Below are 17,815 nucleotides of genomic sequence, written 5' to 3'. Positions count from 1 at the left end.
AAACCATCATAAAAATGATTTCTTTTTAGCTGGCTGTAGAATTATAAGGGTATATATTGAGTTATTTGTAAATAACAAAAAAAGGAAGGAGAATAGTAACTTATCCTTGATCCGCTTTCATATTTGAGGTGATTTCACATCTTCGGCGATGGGTATATTGAAGTAGTGTATGAGATAAAAGGTTCTGTTTTCTAAATGTCTTCCCATACTCGAGGACAGTATCTTTGGTTTTTTTATTTGTATATTTATTTGTTTCTTCCTGTAGCATTAGTTAACAAAAAGTTGGAACACTGATTCATCACCTCTAAGTAGAAAGTGGTGAGTTGGGGGGCACCTGGTTGGCTCAGTCAGGTTAAGCAGCTAACTTCAGCTCAGGTCATGATCTCATGCTTAGTAGGTTTGAGCCCTGCATCGGGCTCTGTGCTGACAGCTAGCTCAGAGCCTGGAGCCTGCTTCAGATTCTCTGTCTCCCTCTCTCTCTGCCCCTCTTCCTCTTGCACTCTGTCTCTGTCTTTTTCTCAAAAATAAGCATTGAAAAACTTTAAAAAATAATTTCTGCCTATTTGTGAATTTCTTATTGATTTGTGATTTCATTCTGTTAATGGTCAGAGAGCATCCTCTATATAGTTTCCATCTTTTTAAAATTAATTATAATTCCTAATACATCGTTTATCCTGGAAGATGTTCACATACACTTGAGAAGAATGTATATTCGGCTGTTGTTGTAGTACACTATAGATGTTAGGTCTGGTTGGTTTATAGTGTTCACATCTGTGTCCTTATTGAACTCTCTAGTTCTCTACTCATTATTGAAAGTAAGAGATTATTAAAATGTATAACTTTTATTGTTTAATTATCTAGTTCTTGTAGCACTTCTGTGTCTGCTTTGTGTTTGGGGGGCCTTAGTTGTTACATGCATAGGTACTTATATATACTTGTAATCGTTATATTTTGAGTGATTGAATGTTTTTTCACTATTTTTGCTTCTACTAACAATATTTGTCTGATGCATTATAGCTTCTCCAGCTCTTAGTTACTGTTTGAATGGTACATCTTTTTCCATCCTTTTATTGTAATCCACAATTTATTTTTAAGTGTTTATTTCTATAAGAGGGACAGTGAAAATGGGTGAGGGCCAGAGAGGAGGGGAGACGGGGTCTGCTATCTGCTATCTACACAGAGCCCAGTGCAGGGCTGGAACTCAAACTGCGAGATCATGACCTCCTGTGCCAAGGTTGAATGCTCAACTGACTGAGCCATCCAGGCGCCTTAAGAAAAGAGAAGGAATCTTAAACAGGCTCCACACTACAATCAGCATGGAGCCAGACGTGGGGCTCAGTCTCAGAATCCACGGATCATGACCTGAGCCAAAATCAAGAGTCAGATGCCCAACCAACTAGGCCACTCAGGCACCCCTAGGACCCCTTTAATCTTTCTTCTAGGGTGGGTCTTCTAGCAGCCTTGTTTCTAGGTTTTGTTTTGTTAATATGGAAATATCTTAATTTGTCCAATTTGAAAGAGGTTTGCTGGTTTTGTTGTTCACACATTGCATATGTCATCTCCCTGCCTGTGGCCTCTGTGGTTTCTAATGAGAAAAAGCCATTAATTCTATTGATGATCCCTTGTATGTGATGAGCTGTTTCTGCTTTCAAGATTCTCTGTGTTTTGACAGTTTGATTATGCTGTGTCTAGGTATGGGTTTCTTTCAGTTTATCCTACTTGGAGTTTATTGAGCTTCTGGGTAAATAGATTAATGTGTTTCCAAAAATTTGGTTGTTCATTATTTGGACACTATTTCTTCAGATAGTCTTTCTGTTCTTCTCTGTCTCCTCTCTTGGGACTTTGATGATGTGTGTTTTCACAGCTGATGGTGCCCCTCTGCTCTCAGAGACTCTTTGCTTTTCATTATACTTTTTGTTTTTGTTCCTTATGCTGGATACAGATCATTTGATCTGTGTTTGGTTTTTTTCATCTGCCTTAAATCTGCTTTTGAAATTCTGAGGAATTTCTCATTTTAGTTCTTTCCAACTCTAGAATTTCTACTTGGATTTTGTTTTCTTTTGTAGAATTTGTCTTATTTCATTTGAAACATTGCTCTCATAATTTTTTAAGGTATTTATGACTAGTTTTCTTTAATTCTCAGAACTTATTTAAAATAGCTGATTTTGGGGCTCCTGGGTGGCTCAGTCGGTTAAGCGTCCAGCTTCGGCTCAGGTCATGATCTTACGGTTCGTGGGTTCAAGCCCCGCGTCAGGCTCTGTGCTGACAGCTAGCTCAGAGCCTGGAGCCTGCTTCGGATTCTGTGTCTCCCTCTCTCTGATCCTCCCCTACTCACGCTGTCTCTCAAAAATAAATTTAAAAAAATAAAATAAAACAGCTGACTTTTTAAGAGTTTTAATTACAGTGTCTTGGTTTCCTTAAGGATGATATCTATTGACCCTCTTTATTTCCCCTTGCATATGATGCATACTTTATTTCTCTGCATCTCTCATAATTCTTTCTTGAAAACTTGATGTTTTAAATAATGTAATGTGACAGCTCTTGTAATCAGACTTTCTTTATTACTGTGCTTTATTGCTTCAGTAGTGCCTGTGAACCACTGCCTGAACTAATCCTGTAAAGTCTATATTTTTTTAATTTATGTTCTGTGGTTGGAGAATGATTATTTTCATTTTTAATTTATTTTTTTTAATATATGTTTATTTTTGAGAGAGAGAGACTGAGCATGAGCAGGGGAGAGGTAGAGAGAGAGCGAGACACAAATTGAAGCAGGATCCAGGCTCTGAGCTGTCAGCACAGAGCCCAGCGTGGGCTCGAACTCATTAGCTGTGAGATCATGACCTGAGCTGAAGTCGGATGCTTAATCTGCTGAGCCACTAAGAAGCACCCTTTTTTTCTCTCTCTCTCTTTTTTTCCCCCATTTTGTAAATGCTTGGTGTCAGTCTCCCTTTGTTTGCCAAGGGGCTCTGTGTCTGTTGGGGCAGGCTTCACCGTTCAGCTAAGTCATTGATGGCTCTGCCTAAACCTTCACTTCCTGTTTCTCTAGAGGTCAGCCAGAGGATGCGCATCACGCTACAGTTGCGCATGACCTCCTGCTATCTCAAGAATAACATATCCTAGCTTCTCATAGCCTGCTGTGTATTCCTCATGCCCCAGCTTTTTTGTTTTTCTTTTCTTTTCTTTTTCTTTTTTTTCTTTTTAATGTTTGTTTATTTCTGAGAGAGGGACAGAGCGCAAGCCAGGGAGGGCGGGGGAGAGAGAGAGACACAGAGTCTCTACAGGCTCCAGGCTCTGAGCTGTCAGCACAGAGCCCCAAGTGGGGCTTGAACTCACAAACTGTGAGATCATGACCTGAGCCGAAGTCAAATGCTCAACTGACGGAGCTACCTAGACGCCCTTGCTTTTTTGTTTTTTCTTTTAACTTTTTTTGGTTAGCTCATTTGTGCTACTCATCTCTTTGTCACATGCGGCAGCTGTAGTGTTTGGCAATTCCTGCCGATAGTTTTAAGCAAACACCTTAAAGAAGGTTCTTTGCACTGGGTAAATTAGTATTCATCTCAGAGACAAGCCATCCAAGTGGAGTTTTATAGGGAATTTTCACACAGGTCACATTATGACAGTTTCTAGAAATGAGTCTTTGGAAAAATTCCAGCATATCCAGCCCCTCCATTGGCTGCTAGGCTGTTTGTTTCATTGTGATTGCAGGCTGTTGACTTTCAAGGCTATACTGCTCAGCTAGGAAGATGGTCATGGGAATAGAGTAAGTTAAAGTGCCAAAATGTTCATTGTACTTGACATTGATCTATTTTTCTTAAATGCCTCCAAAACTTTATTTTCAGAATTTTTTAACTTCTTTTTCTTTAATAATTTGTGCCAGTGTTCTCATTGCTTTTATGGAGGAGAGGATTTTTGGAGGTCCTCACATTGCCGTTCTTGCTGAAATTGCTAAGAATTTAGAAATTCAAACTGAGAGCTATAAGAAGCAATTGAAAGTCTTTACACACGATTGAAGGGCTTTACACAAGGGATTAAGTTCACCAGATTTGATCCACAAGTCAAGGCAAATGTGATGTTTTATAGATGAAACACCTTAGTTTTGGAAAATATAAGTGATTTTCCCCCCATATTCACAATGCTTATTTTAATGGACTAATGAAGAACTCGGTCTCTCTGTATCCTATCCAGTGTTCTTTCTGTACTATACTACTAATTTTAGTGTTTGGTAACAAAACAGCAAGGATAGGCTGCTGGTCCGAACATATGTATGCAAGTACCAAGCACTGACAACATTAAGATTGTTCCATAAATGTTGGTTAGATGTAAATGCTAAAGTTCTTGTTGAACTTTGAGTGTTTTGACTCCCAAAGAGCATAAATTAAAAATCAGGGGAGTTTCTTGCCTTTCTTGAAAAGTAGGTCTTTTGTTTGTTTTTCTCTTAAACCATTAATTAGGCAAATAAGTGAAATGTACAAGTAAGTAGCAACTTGGAGAGAATGTAGTGCTTTGATAATCCAGTGAGTTAATTTATACCTTCTACCATCCTTGTGAGTATGGAGTTCATAGAGTAGAAGAACATTTATCATTTCCTTACTAGTTCTCTGGTTATTTATCATTACCTTATTAATTCTCATGTAAACATTACTTTGGGTTAATTACTCCTTATCAAACACCTTCTATTTCTTGTTTAGCTGGAGTTTTTCTCTTCTCTTCTGTGAAGACTATTTTGTACTGCAGCCCAAGCTGCTGGTTCTGGGCAAGGCTGCAGAATCCCAGCACATGCCACCAGAGGGTCCATTTGTGATAGGAAACTGCTCTAGCATTTCAACAGCATTGTGTGTAAAAATACAGACATTACTGGCTTCACCTAAACTTCTATTTTTCATTTAGGTTACTTACAACAGGAAAACCTCACTTCTACCTGCCAGACTTTTATTCTGGAAAGTTCAAATTTAAAAGAATATGCAGAACATTGTACAGATGAAGGTTTTATCCCAGCCTGCTTACTGGTGAGTGATTTGTTCCTTAAGGGAAATATTTCCTCATTGACCAATATGAGAGACTATAAACACAGTCTTAAAATCAGCCATGAGCAGTATCAGAATTCGTAGAGATTTGATAGTATTCGTGCGTGAGTGGAAAGACCCAAAGAAGGCCAGCTCTTTTCACATATTTATTTCACACAATTACAACTTTGCTTCTAAGAATCAGTTTCAAAATGACACTCTTGTTTCTAATCAATTCCACTTCTTTTTGTCTTGGGGCTCACTTGATTTCTGCCTGCTATGGGCTAAAATATTTGTGTTCCTCAAGATTCATATGTTGAAACCCCATCACCAGTGTGATGGTATTTGGAGGTGAGGTCTTTTGGAATTAATTTGATTTAGATTGGGTCATGAGGTTGGGCCCCATGTGTTATGATTATTGCCTTTATAAGAAGTGGAACAGAGCTAGCTATCCTTGAATGGGCAGAGAGTAGATGTCTAGAAGCCAAGAAGGTGGCCCTGACCAGGAACCAAATTGGCCAGCCTCTTGATCTTGGACTCCCCAGCCGCCAGAATAAGACATGCCTACTGTTTAAGCCTGCTCTGTGGTATCTTACAGCAACCTATATTTTCTTGCATTTGGTTGCTTACTTCAGACAAATAAAACAGGTATTTTGGTTTTTGTTGTCACTTCATTTTAGAAAATTACTTGAATGGGGCACCTGGGTAGCTCAGTTGGTTAAGTTTCCAATTTCAGCTCAGGTGATGATCTCACAAGTTCGTGAGTTTGAGCCCCACATCAGACTCTGTGCTGATAGCTCAGAGTCTGGAACCTGCTTTCAATTCTGTGTTTCCCTCTCTCTCTGTCCCTCCCCCACTTGTGTGCGCGTGCTCGCTCGCTCTCGCTCGCTCTCTGTCTCTCTCTCTCTCTCTCTCTCTCTCTCTCTCTCTCTCTCAAAAATAAACATTTTTTTTTTTTTTAGAAAAAGATTACTAGACCAACAGAGCATCATTTGGAATGGAATACAGTGGGTGTATTTTGGAACTACGTTATTTGACATCGTTATTTTGTTAATTTATTTAAACATGTCTCCTTAATTTCCATTCTCAGAAAAAAAACAGGCTTTTCTGTGGAGGAAACATGAAAAGACGGTCATATATAACTGCGATAGAATGTCAAAGATGGTGCATTCTTTTAAAATGACAGTTTTCCCCATTTCAATCTATAGATTCATTACAGTTAAAATCCCCACAAGCATTTTTATAGCGAGCAACAAGCTGAATTCTGAATTTCATGTGGTAAAGCTAATGAGCTAGAATAGCACAAACAGTTCTTAAAAAGGATAAGTTGGGAGACTCCTATTACTTGATAGTTAGACTTACTAACGAGTTCTGCGCATCACGACTGAGTGATGTTAGCAGAAGGTTTGGCAGTATGATCATTGGAACAGAGCCCAGTGTAGACCCGTGCAAAACCGATTTGTGACAGAAGTACAAAGGGAATTCAGTGGAGATGGTAATTTTATCAACAAATGGAGACAAAGCAATTAGACGTGCAGATTCAAAAACAGATTCTCTTCCCATACGTCATACAAAGACTAGCCGAAATTGATAATAGTCCAAATGAACAACACAGAACTATAAGACTTTTTAGGAGAAAATTTATTGACTTGGGTTTGATGAGTTTTAGATGTGACCCTGACAAAAAGGAAAAATTGGTAAGTTAAACTTTCTAAAAATTTAAAAATTTTGCTGTGCAGTGGACTCTTCAAAGAATGACAAACCATAGGCTGGGGAAAAAAAGTACCTTATCAATTAAGTGATAAAGGATTTTTGAAACCTAGTAATTTTTTTTTTTTTTTTTTTTTTTTTTTTTTTTTTTTTTAGTGAAATCATTTTGGAAGTACCTGAGTGGCTCAATTGGCTAAATGTCCTACTCTTTCTCTCTGCTCAGGTCATGATCTCATGGTTTGTGAGTTCGAGCCCCTTATTGGGTTCTATGCTTACAGCCTGGAGCCTGCCTCAACTTCTGTCTCTCCCCTCTCTCTGCCCCTACCCTGCTCTTTCTCTCTCTCTTTCCCTCCCTCCCCCCCCCCTCTCTCTCAAAAGTAAATATCAAAAAAAACTCTTTATAGGGCAAGGGATCTGAAGATGGCAGTAAGCTAATTTTAAAAATGCACCAAATCATTTATCACTGGGAAAATGCAAATTAGTACTCTAAGGAGATACCACCATGTACCTATTAGAATGGCTAGTGTGAAGAACAATTTAAAAACTGTCAGGTCATTAGCAGTAAGGGTACAAAACAGCAGGAACTCATGTTCATTGCTGATGAGAATGTAAAATCTTACAACCACTTTGAAAATTAGATCGGCAGTTGTTGATACAGTTGAATGTACGTTCCCCATGTGACCCAGCTCTCGTCCGCCCAGATACTTATCCAAGTGCATTGAAAAACCCTGCGCACTACTGTTTATCTGTGGCGGTCAAGGACTGAAAATAACCCAGAAAAAAACCCTTAAAACAACCACGCTGTCCTTTAGCCAGTAAGTGGATAAACTGTGGTATAACCATAGACTGGAATACTATTAAGCAGTAGAAAGCTGTTGATTCACACAAAAATGTGAATGAATCTTAAGTCCCTCTGAGTTCTACTCAATTAGCCATTCTCAACAAATAAGGAGAATGTAGTTAATGGGAACCAGATTTCTTTGTGAGAAAGAAGATACAAATAAGCTTAAGAATGATTGTGGGGGTGGGGCCACATGGGTGGCTCAGTGGGTTAGGTGACCAACTTTGGCTCAGGTCATGATCTCACAGTTTATGGGTCCAAGCCCTGTGTCAGGTTCTGTGCTCACAGCTCATTGCCTCCAGCCTGCTTCACATTCTGGCTTCTCTTTGCCCCTCCCCCACTCACTCTTGCACATCCACATCTCTCTCAAAAATAAATATTTTTAAAACAATTTTTTTGAAAGAAAGGACAGATTAGGAGTGGGTCCTTATAGTTTTAAAAGTTATGTGATTGGATAGCTCCCTTGAAGCTAAAAGCTGCTTTTCTGCCTTTGGACTGTCTTAGCTAAAGAAACATAGTCTTGGTGTCTTATTCAGACAGGCAGGGCCCTTAGGGTGCCTCCGTGGCTCAGTCTGGTAAACGTCCCACTGGGCTCAGGTCATGATCTCATGGTTCCTGAGCTTGAGCCCCATGTCAGGCTCTGCACTGACAGTAGGGAGCCTGCTTGGGATTCTCTCCCTCTCTTTCCTGCTCTGTCCTTTCCCTGCTCACTCTCGCTCTCACTCTCACCCTGTCTCTCGAAAATAAATAAAATTTTCTTAAAAGTTTCAAACAGGCAAGGCTCTTGACTCATGGAACATTTGATGCAACCCCTAGATTAAGTGGCTCTTTATTTTTGACTACTTGTTCTTTACCCTCACCAAAAAATCCATTTCTTTTATAAGGCTATATAGTAAAATGTTTCATGGTGGGAGATTATTGGTAGTGTTGCATAATTTTTGTAATGTGTGATTTTTTTCTTTTCAGTCCTTGTTTGGAAAAAACTTGACAACAATTCTGAATGAATATGTAGCTATGAAAGCAAAAGGTAAGAATTCAAGGTCAGGGATTCTTTTTGTCTGATGTTTTAATTAGAAATAATTTTTAAATGATATTAATGCTTCTTACAAATCAGAAGAAGACTTTTCAAAAAAACAAGTAAAACCCTTAATCTCCATTATGATGAGATAAGTTCTACTGGGAAATATTTAATTAAACAGTTTGTATTTATACTGATATGTTATAAAAATCTGAGTGCTAATGAATTGAACAAAACAATTTTTGTAAAAAATAGAACTCCTAGCTCTAGGTCTCTGCCTTGATAAACAGGCATTGCTGCATTCATAGACCTTTTAAGACAATATTTTAAGTTCTGTGTTGTCTAAATCTGGACATAGGAGCCAGTCGTAAAATTCTGATTTATAGTAATCAGAATATGGAGAAAGTTAAAAGTGTTTGTTTTATTGTGTAATATTTTTGAAGCTCAGAACATTAACAAGAATTACCATAAAACAATAGCATTGAAAGAAAGGAAAGATGCTTAGTGTTAATATTGAGTATTTATCTGTAGGCAGCTTTGTGTTGAGTGCTTCCGTATGTTTTTTAACAGTCCTTAAACTAATGCAGCAATTGATGTTGATTGTTAAGGTCCTAATTTTTAAGTATCAGGAAACTAAGAATTAAGCCAAATAACTTTTCCAAGATCACCACCCTAGACACAGAGAGTAATAGGCCTAAATATTCTTACAGGAATATTTATTCACTTTTTTTTAATGTTTTATTTATTTATTTTGAGAGAGAGTGCACGTGAGCTGAGGAGGGGCAAAAGGGGGAGGGGAGAGGGAGAATCCCAAGTGCTAGGAGCACGGAGCCTGATGCAGGGCTCGATACCACAAAACCATGAGATCATGACCTGAGCCAAAATCAAGAGCTGAACACTTAACCTTCTGAGCCACCCAGGTGCCCCCCTTAAAGGAATATTTAGAGTGTAAATAACATCAGAAACAGTATGCTATTGCAATACAAAAGTTTAATCCCACTTTTATATTGGGTGGCTTCCTTTTATTTGAATTTTTTTATAAGTATATGGTAAAGATTTTAAATACCCTGTAAGTTCCTCACCACTGTGGGCTTTAAGGGCGTATCCTTGGGGGGAAAAAAAAGTAATCAGTTCTCAGGAATTTTACCAGTAACTCTTAAGTATAGTAACTGGTGGTGCCTTTATTAAAGGGTTACTGAGAGCAAACACAGTAATTTGGACATGAAAACATTGGTTGTTTCCACACTCATAGGAATTTATATAACCTTTATGAAATTTATTATAAATCACATTATTTTGATTCACTTTGAAATGTCACATGATGTCCAATAGAACAGATTTAAACAGGGGGCCCCTGGCTCGCTCAGCTAATGAGACATGTGACTCTTGATCTTTGGATTGTGAGTTCAAGCCCCACATTAGGTATAGAGATTATTTTTTAAAAAGTAAATGAAATAGTTTGTTTTTTAATACAAAGAAAAAAATTGTTCTTAGAAAGCTTCAGAGACTTTACAAATGTCCATTTCCATTCATTGCATCTGGTACTCAATGGCTTGAGAAAAGGAAGAAGTCTCATTTACAGCTTTGTAGGTCATTTTACAAAATAGGCTTATTTCTTAGTTTCCAACATAATGCCAACAGTTGAGAGAAAAGTTTTGTTTTCCTTGTTGATTTTGTGCCAAGTTAAGTGATGAATTTTCCTCAAACATATTCATTGAGAAACTTTTCCTCTTACCTAGAAACATCAAATGATGTCCCAGCAATAATGTCATCTCTGTGGAAGAAGTTAGACCATACGCTTTCTCAGATCAGGTAATAAAAAGCCTGTACAGTTAGCTGATCAGAACACGCATGATGATTGTGGAATGCAAACACATGTAGAAAGCTCTTCAGGTTTAAATCTTCTTATGACCCACACACTTAATCTTAGTTTTAAATTTACTCCAGAGGTTACTGATACTCCTTTGTTTTTTATTCAAATAATTTGAAATAAAATGCGTATTTAATAAATTGTTAAGAAATAAGGAAATTGAGACTTATACATGTTTATTGACATCCCCACATTCCCATAGTAATTTAGAGGCAGATCTCTGGCTAGAATATAAATTTAATCCCAGCCTTGTGTGAATTTCCTTGCATAGTTGCATCTTTATTACTTATGCAAAGAACTATGTGTTAAATTCATGTCTCATTGGTTCTTCCCCTGTAAAGAACCAAGTTTGAATAAAATGCTACTACTTGTGGAATCTTCTAATTTTGGAATTTTCTCATGGTGCTAACAGGCACCTGTGACCGAGGTCATGGCCATGGAATGCTCCACTGGTATCAGTTACAACGTCTCTTACCTAACTTCAGAGTCGACTGTAAAAACCATAGTTTCTTACAGAACTACCAGCGGTATGCCCAGCCTACATTCAGCAGGGGCTTCTTCCCAGTTTAAACTGCTGAAATGCCTGCAGATGCTTTTCTCTAACTCTACCACATCTTATTTGGTAGTCTTACCTTTATTCCTCCTTTCTTGACTTTTTTTCTGCCCTTTCAAATAATCTTGAAAGACATTCACAATTTAGTTAGCTCCTATAAACAGTTATAGGTTATTGAGATGCTTTATTGATGAGATACAACCCAAAAATAAAAGGCTCTTAGCCAAGTATTCTCCAAGGTTGGTGTGTGTGTGTTACTAAAAATGCTTATTCAGGGGGCACCTGGGTGGCTCAGTCGGTTAAGCCTCTGACTTCGGCTCAGGTCAGACCTCACGTTCGTGGGTTCGAGCCCTGCGTCAGGCTCTATGCTGACAGCTAGCTCAGAGCCTGGAGCCTGCTTCTGGTTCTGTGTCTCCTTCTCTCTCTGCCCCTCCCCCTCTCATGCTCTGTCTCTCTCTGTATCAAAAATAAATAAAACATTAAAAAATAATAATAAATAAATAAATAAATTTTTTTTTTTAATGCTTATTCAGGGTGCCTGGGTGGCTCAGTTTGTTAAGCGTCCAGCTTCGGCTCAGGTCATGATCTCACAGTTCATGAGTTCAAACCCCTCATCAGGCTCTGCTGACCACTCAGAGCCTGGAGCCTGCTCCAGATTCTGTGTCTCCCTCTCTCTGCCCCTCCCCCGCTCATGCTCTGTCTCTCTCTTTGTCTCAAAAATAACTAAAATATTTTTAAAATTTTTTAAATTAAAAAAATGCTTCTTCAATTTAAGTTTTATTGCTCTTTTTAGTAGAGACTAATTTAACAGATTTCCCAGAAGATACCAATGTCTGTGATTGGGTAACCAATTCATAATAAAAGGAGAATCACCTTATATTGTGAATTTTCTGTGTGCTTTCCTGTTTGCTTTCCTCCTTTGTTAGACACTGGATAAAATAGTTTTGTAAGTAATAAATTTGATAAAAGCAGGATATTCTTTGAAATTAACTTCAGGATTCTAAAGTATTTATATATGGAGTCCTATGTGAAATAAAGAATTTGACGAAGGTATCGCTGTAGTGACAAAAGGTAATAACTACACAATTTTTACATGGCTTTCTTAAATATATAGACATCCTAAAATCAAGTCAGATTCTTAATGGGATGTCAGAGTTCTCTAATGGTTACAAAGCCTTGGCTAGAAACTTGATTATTAAAATTCTGTGTGTGAGTGCATTAATGTGCCACCATTCTAAAGCAAATAAGATTGGTCACCCCTCAACAACGTGCTTATCATTTTTGTCTGAGGGAGGCCTGTTGTCTTTTAATTCATTTTGCTTCAAGTCTGACTGTTAATAAACTTGGGTGTATCTTTTAATGTCTAACTGCTTTGTTTTATTTGATAGGAGCATGCACAGTTCCCCGGGGTTTGTTGCCAATCAGAGAGGTAGGTATTCAACTTTAGTTGAATTCAGCATTAGTTCAAACTCAGAACTGTCAGATGAACACTTTTTCATTAATAGTACATTCATGCTAAGTATATATTTTGTTTAAACTACTCTTCAAAGTACAGTTATTATCATAATAGGGAATTATATTCATTATAGAAAAGAGCACTTGAAATACTCCTGGTTTTTCTCATTTGCTCATGTATTCACGTCTTTTTAATTCTCATTTCATTGGTTTGTTTCTTAGTTTGTAGAGGTTTTATCAGTATGGATTATTACAGAAGAAATATACTGATAGATTTATAAACTTTGTATATACAGTTGACCCTTGAATTGCACTGCTTTGAACTGTGTGGGTCCATTTATTCAGGTTTTTTTTTCTGTGAATGTAGTACAGGAATGTAAAAATGTATCTTTGCTTCCACTGACTTTCTTAATAACATTTTCTCTTCTCTAAGGTTCCTTTATTGTAGGATTACAATAATATAACATACAAAATATGTGTTCCAGCTGTTGATGATTGGGAAGGCTTCTGGTCAACAGTAGGCTATCAGTAGTTAAGTTTTGGAGGAGTCCAAAATTATACTTGGATTTTCGACTGTGCAAAGGGTCGTTGCTCCTAACGCTTGTGGTGTTCAAGAGTCAACTGTACTCAGTTTATTTCATACGAAATTAACACACGAAGTTAGTTGTTACTCTCAAGGACTCTTTTCAGTCTGTAGATCTAACATGTTACTCAGTAGTAGGACGTGTATTGCATAGGCTTGTTAAAATTGCCAGAGCATTCTGACACTGTGTTAATTTTTTAATTCTCCTGTGTTTCAGTCCGAACAAGAAGTGGAATTGCAGAAATCAAACGGCAGAGAAGGCTCGCCTCTCAAGCGGCTCCTGTCAATTCAGAGTTGCTGACTTTAGCGTATCTTTCAGGACAGTGTACAACTGTTGCTCCTTCAGCAGCTACACAGCTTGTCCGGCCAACTGGCCAGATTACAGCTCCCGTGAGGTCAAATTTCGTAGTGGTGAACCATTCACAGTCACAAGACACTGTGGCCAGTGAGTTTGAATTTTGTTCTTAATCAACTTGTATAAATAGATGACATACTACTGTCTTTATAAATTAACAGACTTGGTAAGTTTGCCTTAATGTGAACATGTTACTAAGGAAACATTTTAATCTAGAATTCTTATCTCTGTTCTAACTGAGGTCTAACCTTGAACTTTCTTCTAATTCTGTTTTCTACATTAATAGAAAAGACTTGTGTTATATTTGATTTTTAAAATAATATACAGTAAATTTGACCACCTCCTTATCTTTGTTCACACCATTCTGTCCTAGAATTTGGACTACTTTTCCAGTTCACCTCCATTTCTTACATGTTGAAAAATCCTTCCTATTTCTGTGAATCTTAGAGCTGGGGGCGCCCTCAAAGGTTGTCTGGTATAGCTTGCTTATTGTGTACTTGAAATGGTTGAAAACACCTGGTACTAAGGAGCAAAAAGCTATTTAATAACAGAGTTGGGATTAAAATTCAGATGCCGCTCTCACTTGACAAATTTTCTTTCTCTTCTGTGGAACTGAAACGTACTCCATTCGTTACATCCTCCCTCATTTCTGTCTGTTCTCCAACTTTTTTTACACCCCTAGGTAAAAGTATGTAGTATATATACAGTGTAGCACACACTCAGTTTACGCTTCCTCCAGTCCGCCAGGCTTTGTTGAGGCTGTGCTGTGCTTGATTGTCACACCTGAAGTCAGACAACACACATCACTCATCCTCTTAAAGGCTACAGTGCCTTGCACATAGCAAACCATTCCGTGTATGCTAACTGAACTTAATGTAAAATAAACAGTATATGATGCTGCTTATTTCATTAATTCAGGTTTAGAAAACCATTCCATGTCCTTGACTTAATACTTTGTTTTCTTGAAATACAGCTGGGGAGGCTTTAAATATCGTTCCTGGTCCTCAGGAAAGGAAAACTCAAGCCAGTGTAATGTCTCCTGCTCGACGCAAAAGGTAAATGCCTTTTAAAAGGAGTTTCTAATAAACATTAAAATGAAAGATAGGATATTTACCTTATGAATAAAATAACAAGAATGGATTGAGTTCTTGGCATTTTTTACTATTATATCCATTCAGAAATGCATTTTTTTTTTCACATTTTAACCCCCTTGATAGCTGGTTGTATCTTGTAATCAGTGGCTTATCACTATTTTATAGGAAACTGTTTTTTCTATAATAGTACATAAAAAATATATCTTAAAATAAAATTGGTGGTATCTCAGATATTTTTAACTAAAGGGTTTTTTTTTTTAGTAAATATAAATAATACTGGCATTTCCACAAACACCTATTTAAAGTCTTAAAGTCGGGAATCTTTTCAGGGAGTCTTTGAGACAAAGTTCTTTCTGTATTTAGCCTGTTCTTATTTGAAGGATACTTCAGAAAAGAGAGAGAATAGTTTTTAAATGCTTTTTCTGATTTCTTAACTGCCACGCCATGGGTGTTTTGTCAGAGTTTTTACTTGGTTATCTCTCATTCAAAGCTGGCCTCCACCTCCTTTATTGTTTAAATAGTAAAACACTATAACAATATCCAACATTTATAGAAACCTTGGCCTTTATATGAAGTCTTTTCACATACTTCATTTAATTCTTTCATAAACCCATTAAAAAGTAGGTCAAAGAGTCAGAGCCTAACTTGCTACGGACCACACATAGTAAGTGGTAAAGCTGGACCTCAGATTCACTTCTTATTAATGCAAATTTAGTGAGGCTTTTCTGTTCTATTGCCCTTTATTCCTGCCACAAGGAGGGAAAATGCCTGTTCTTCCATAATGTGAAGATTTATGTCTGTGTACGTAATTATCATCGAATCTGGTTTACATTCTAGCTAAAGGACAACCTTTAAATTGTTTTTCAGTGAATCTCAAAGGAAAAGTAACACTCTGTCTGGGCCTCATTCGACAATACGGAATTTCCAGGATCCAAATGCATTTGCAGTAGAAAAAGTAAGTGACCTTATGAAGCTTTGCAGCTTGAGATATTCCTGAGTTTTAAAATACTGATATTTAGAGAAATGAGTACATATATTTAATATGTAGATACATTTAGTGTGCATATCCATTTGTGTGTTACAATATTTCTATATCACTGTGCAGGGAAACTGCCTTGGGATAGAGAGTAGTAAAATTTATGAGTAGGAGAGACTCCGTATAGAATAAATCGCATGCACACATGTACCGAGTAAGAAACAATTCACTGTTCAGGAAACTGTAAATACATTGTGGGTACTGGATTATGCAATACAATAGAGCATTTTACTAGAGGCCGATTATTTAAAACCTTGTATAAAAAGATAAAGAGCTTGGAACTATATTTTGTAATCAGTGAAGAAAGGGTTGGTAAAGGATCTGTGAACACAGTTGTAAACTGTTGTATTCAAGTATGAATATAGAGGGAGTCACAATTTCTGAATTTCCACCTAGATTTATTAAAACTAGCCTCACTCCCATTTATTGGAAGGTCTACTCTATTCTTTTTCTAATACTGACTTTCTTTTCCAGCAAATGGTTATTGAAAACGCACGAGAAAAAATCTTAAGTAACAAATCTCTTCAAGAAAAACTTGCAGAAAACATTAATAAATTTCTGACTAGGTAAGCTATGTATGTTTAGCATGCTGAGCTGTTACTGCCTGATGGAGAGCTATGGTAAAATTTGTCTTTCTTTTATCACAGCGACAACAGTGTTGTTCAAGTACCTAAGCAAACAGAGAGCAACCCTACAGAACCGGAGACGTCAATCGATGAGCTCCTGGGACTTCAGGTACAGGTTCGGGTGTGTGCCTACAGTGCGTTGATACTCAGTTCAAATTTTGGTTCCATTTCCCAACCATGGCCAACAGATTAGATGTATACAGTTATTTAGAATAATAATTTTAGAGAGAGATTTCCTTTTTTATATAAATGTAATATAATCTGTTCCTGAAAATGTGTTAGTGAATTTTCAGATAATCAGTGTAAATTGCATTGTTTAAATGGTAAAAGCAGTAAGACATCCTTACCGTTCTAATATCCCAGTTCCTCCATGTATCACTAAAGCTCTGTACCCTACCCATACAGCCCTTGTCCTGGATATCCAAGTATTTAATACTTTCAGGTTCCTGAGTGGGTATGTGTGTGTGCAGGAAGCAACAGTACAGTACAGTGTATATTTAAATTAGATTCCTTTTATCTGCTACAAACTATATGATAACATGAGGAAACAGTGAAATTCTCTGTTAAAGATACATGATGATTCCAAGTAAAATGAACAAGACACTTGAAAGAAGAAAGGTTACTAACTGGTGTGGCCATCTACAGCCCAGAGAAGGACGATGGGGCTGTGGTCACTGTTGTGGTTCAGTGATCGTGGAGCTCGAGAGTGCGGGCCAGAGGAGGGAGGACTTAGAGTATCTGTGGGGTTTGTTCCTGGGCAAACACCCTTTCTCAGGAGCGGCTGCGGTGCGTGGCTGCAGCACTTCCTCTCACTGGGACTGTCACGCAGCATAATCAGTGCCAGTTGCCATGTCCACCAAGTGAGTTCATTGTAGCTTCAGATGAATTCTGGTTAAAACCACTGAATGTTTTTTTTCTTTGCTCCATTTTTTCGGAATACTTAAAGAAAAAATTGCTGGCCGCGTGGATGAGTCAGTCAGTTGAATGTCTGGCTCTTGGTTTTGGCTCAGGTCATGATCTCATGGTTCATGGGATCGAGCCCTGCTTGGGGCCTTGCACTATCAGCAGGGAGCCTGCCTGGGATTCTCTCTGTTTCTTTACCCTGCTCATACTTTTCTTTCTCCCTCTCAAAATAAATAGATTTGGGGGGAGCGGTGAGCAGGGGAGAGGGCAGAAGGAGTGAGAGAGAGAGAGACAGAGAGGGAATCCTAAGCAGGTTCTGCACTCAGCATGGATCCCAACCCAAGGCTGTCTCATCACTGTGAGCTCATGACCTGAACCAAAATCAAGGGTTAGCCATTCAACCACCTAGGCTACCTAGGCACCCTGAGAGACCGGGAGAGAGAGAATCTTAAGCAGGCTCCCTGCTCAGTGTGCCATCCATTGTGGGGCTGGATCCCATGTAACGTGAGATCATGTCCTGAGCCAAAATCGGGAGTCTGACACTCAACTGACTGAGCCACCCAGGCGCCCCTAAATAACTTTTTTAAAAAACAGCAAGACATAGTGCCCAACTGAGTAGTAAATACATCAGATACACTAAGAAGTAATTAGTTCTTTGTATAAATACGTGAAGTAGGAATTTTTAAAACACTTAAAAATCTTTGTGACCTTGGAGTAGGCAGGATTTTTTTACACGTAAGTCACTAACTTAAAAAATAAGAAGAAAAG

The 17,815-nt window shown here is 37.9% G+C and overlaps 1 protein-coding gene across 2 annotated transcripts in view; it reads left to right on the top strand.

Moving 5' to 3' along the window:
* LOC115306920 (protein NPAT) overlaps positions 1-17,815 on the top strand; it is a 44,145-nt gene that overhangs the window by 7,577 nt on the left and 18,753 nt on the right. For both annotated transcript variants that reach the window (XM_029957489.1, XM_029957488.1), the window contains exons 2-10: positions 4,888-5,006; positions 8,521-8,581; positions 10,312-10,384; positions 12,384-12,424; positions 13,251-13,478; positions 14,362-14,443; positions 15,350-15,437; positions 15,993-16,084; positions 16,166-16,253. In XM_029957489.1, the coding sequence (XP_029813349.1) occupies positions 4,888-5,006; positions 8,521-8,581; positions 10,312-10,384; positions 12,384-12,424; positions 13,251-13,478; positions 14,362-14,443; positions 15,350-15,437; positions 15,993-16,084; positions 16,166-16,253 (872 nt within the window). The remainder of the gene's footprint in view (positions 1-4,887; positions 5,007-8,520; positions 8,582-10,311; positions 10,385-12,383; positions 12,425-13,250; positions 13,479-14,361; positions 14,444-15,349; positions 15,438-15,992; positions 16,085-16,165; positions 16,254-17,815) is intronic.

This window comes from Suricata suricatta, chromosome 11, assembly GCF_006229205.1.
Source record: "Suricata suricatta isolate VVHF042 chromosome 11, meerkat_22Aug2017_6uvM2_HiC, whole genome shotgun sequence".
NCBI classification, from domain to species: domain Eukaryota; kingdom Metazoa; phylum Chordata; class Mammalia; order Carnivora; family Herpestidae; genus Suricata; species Suricata suricatta.
This window is presented reverse-complemented; position numbering and strand designations above follow the sequence as displayed.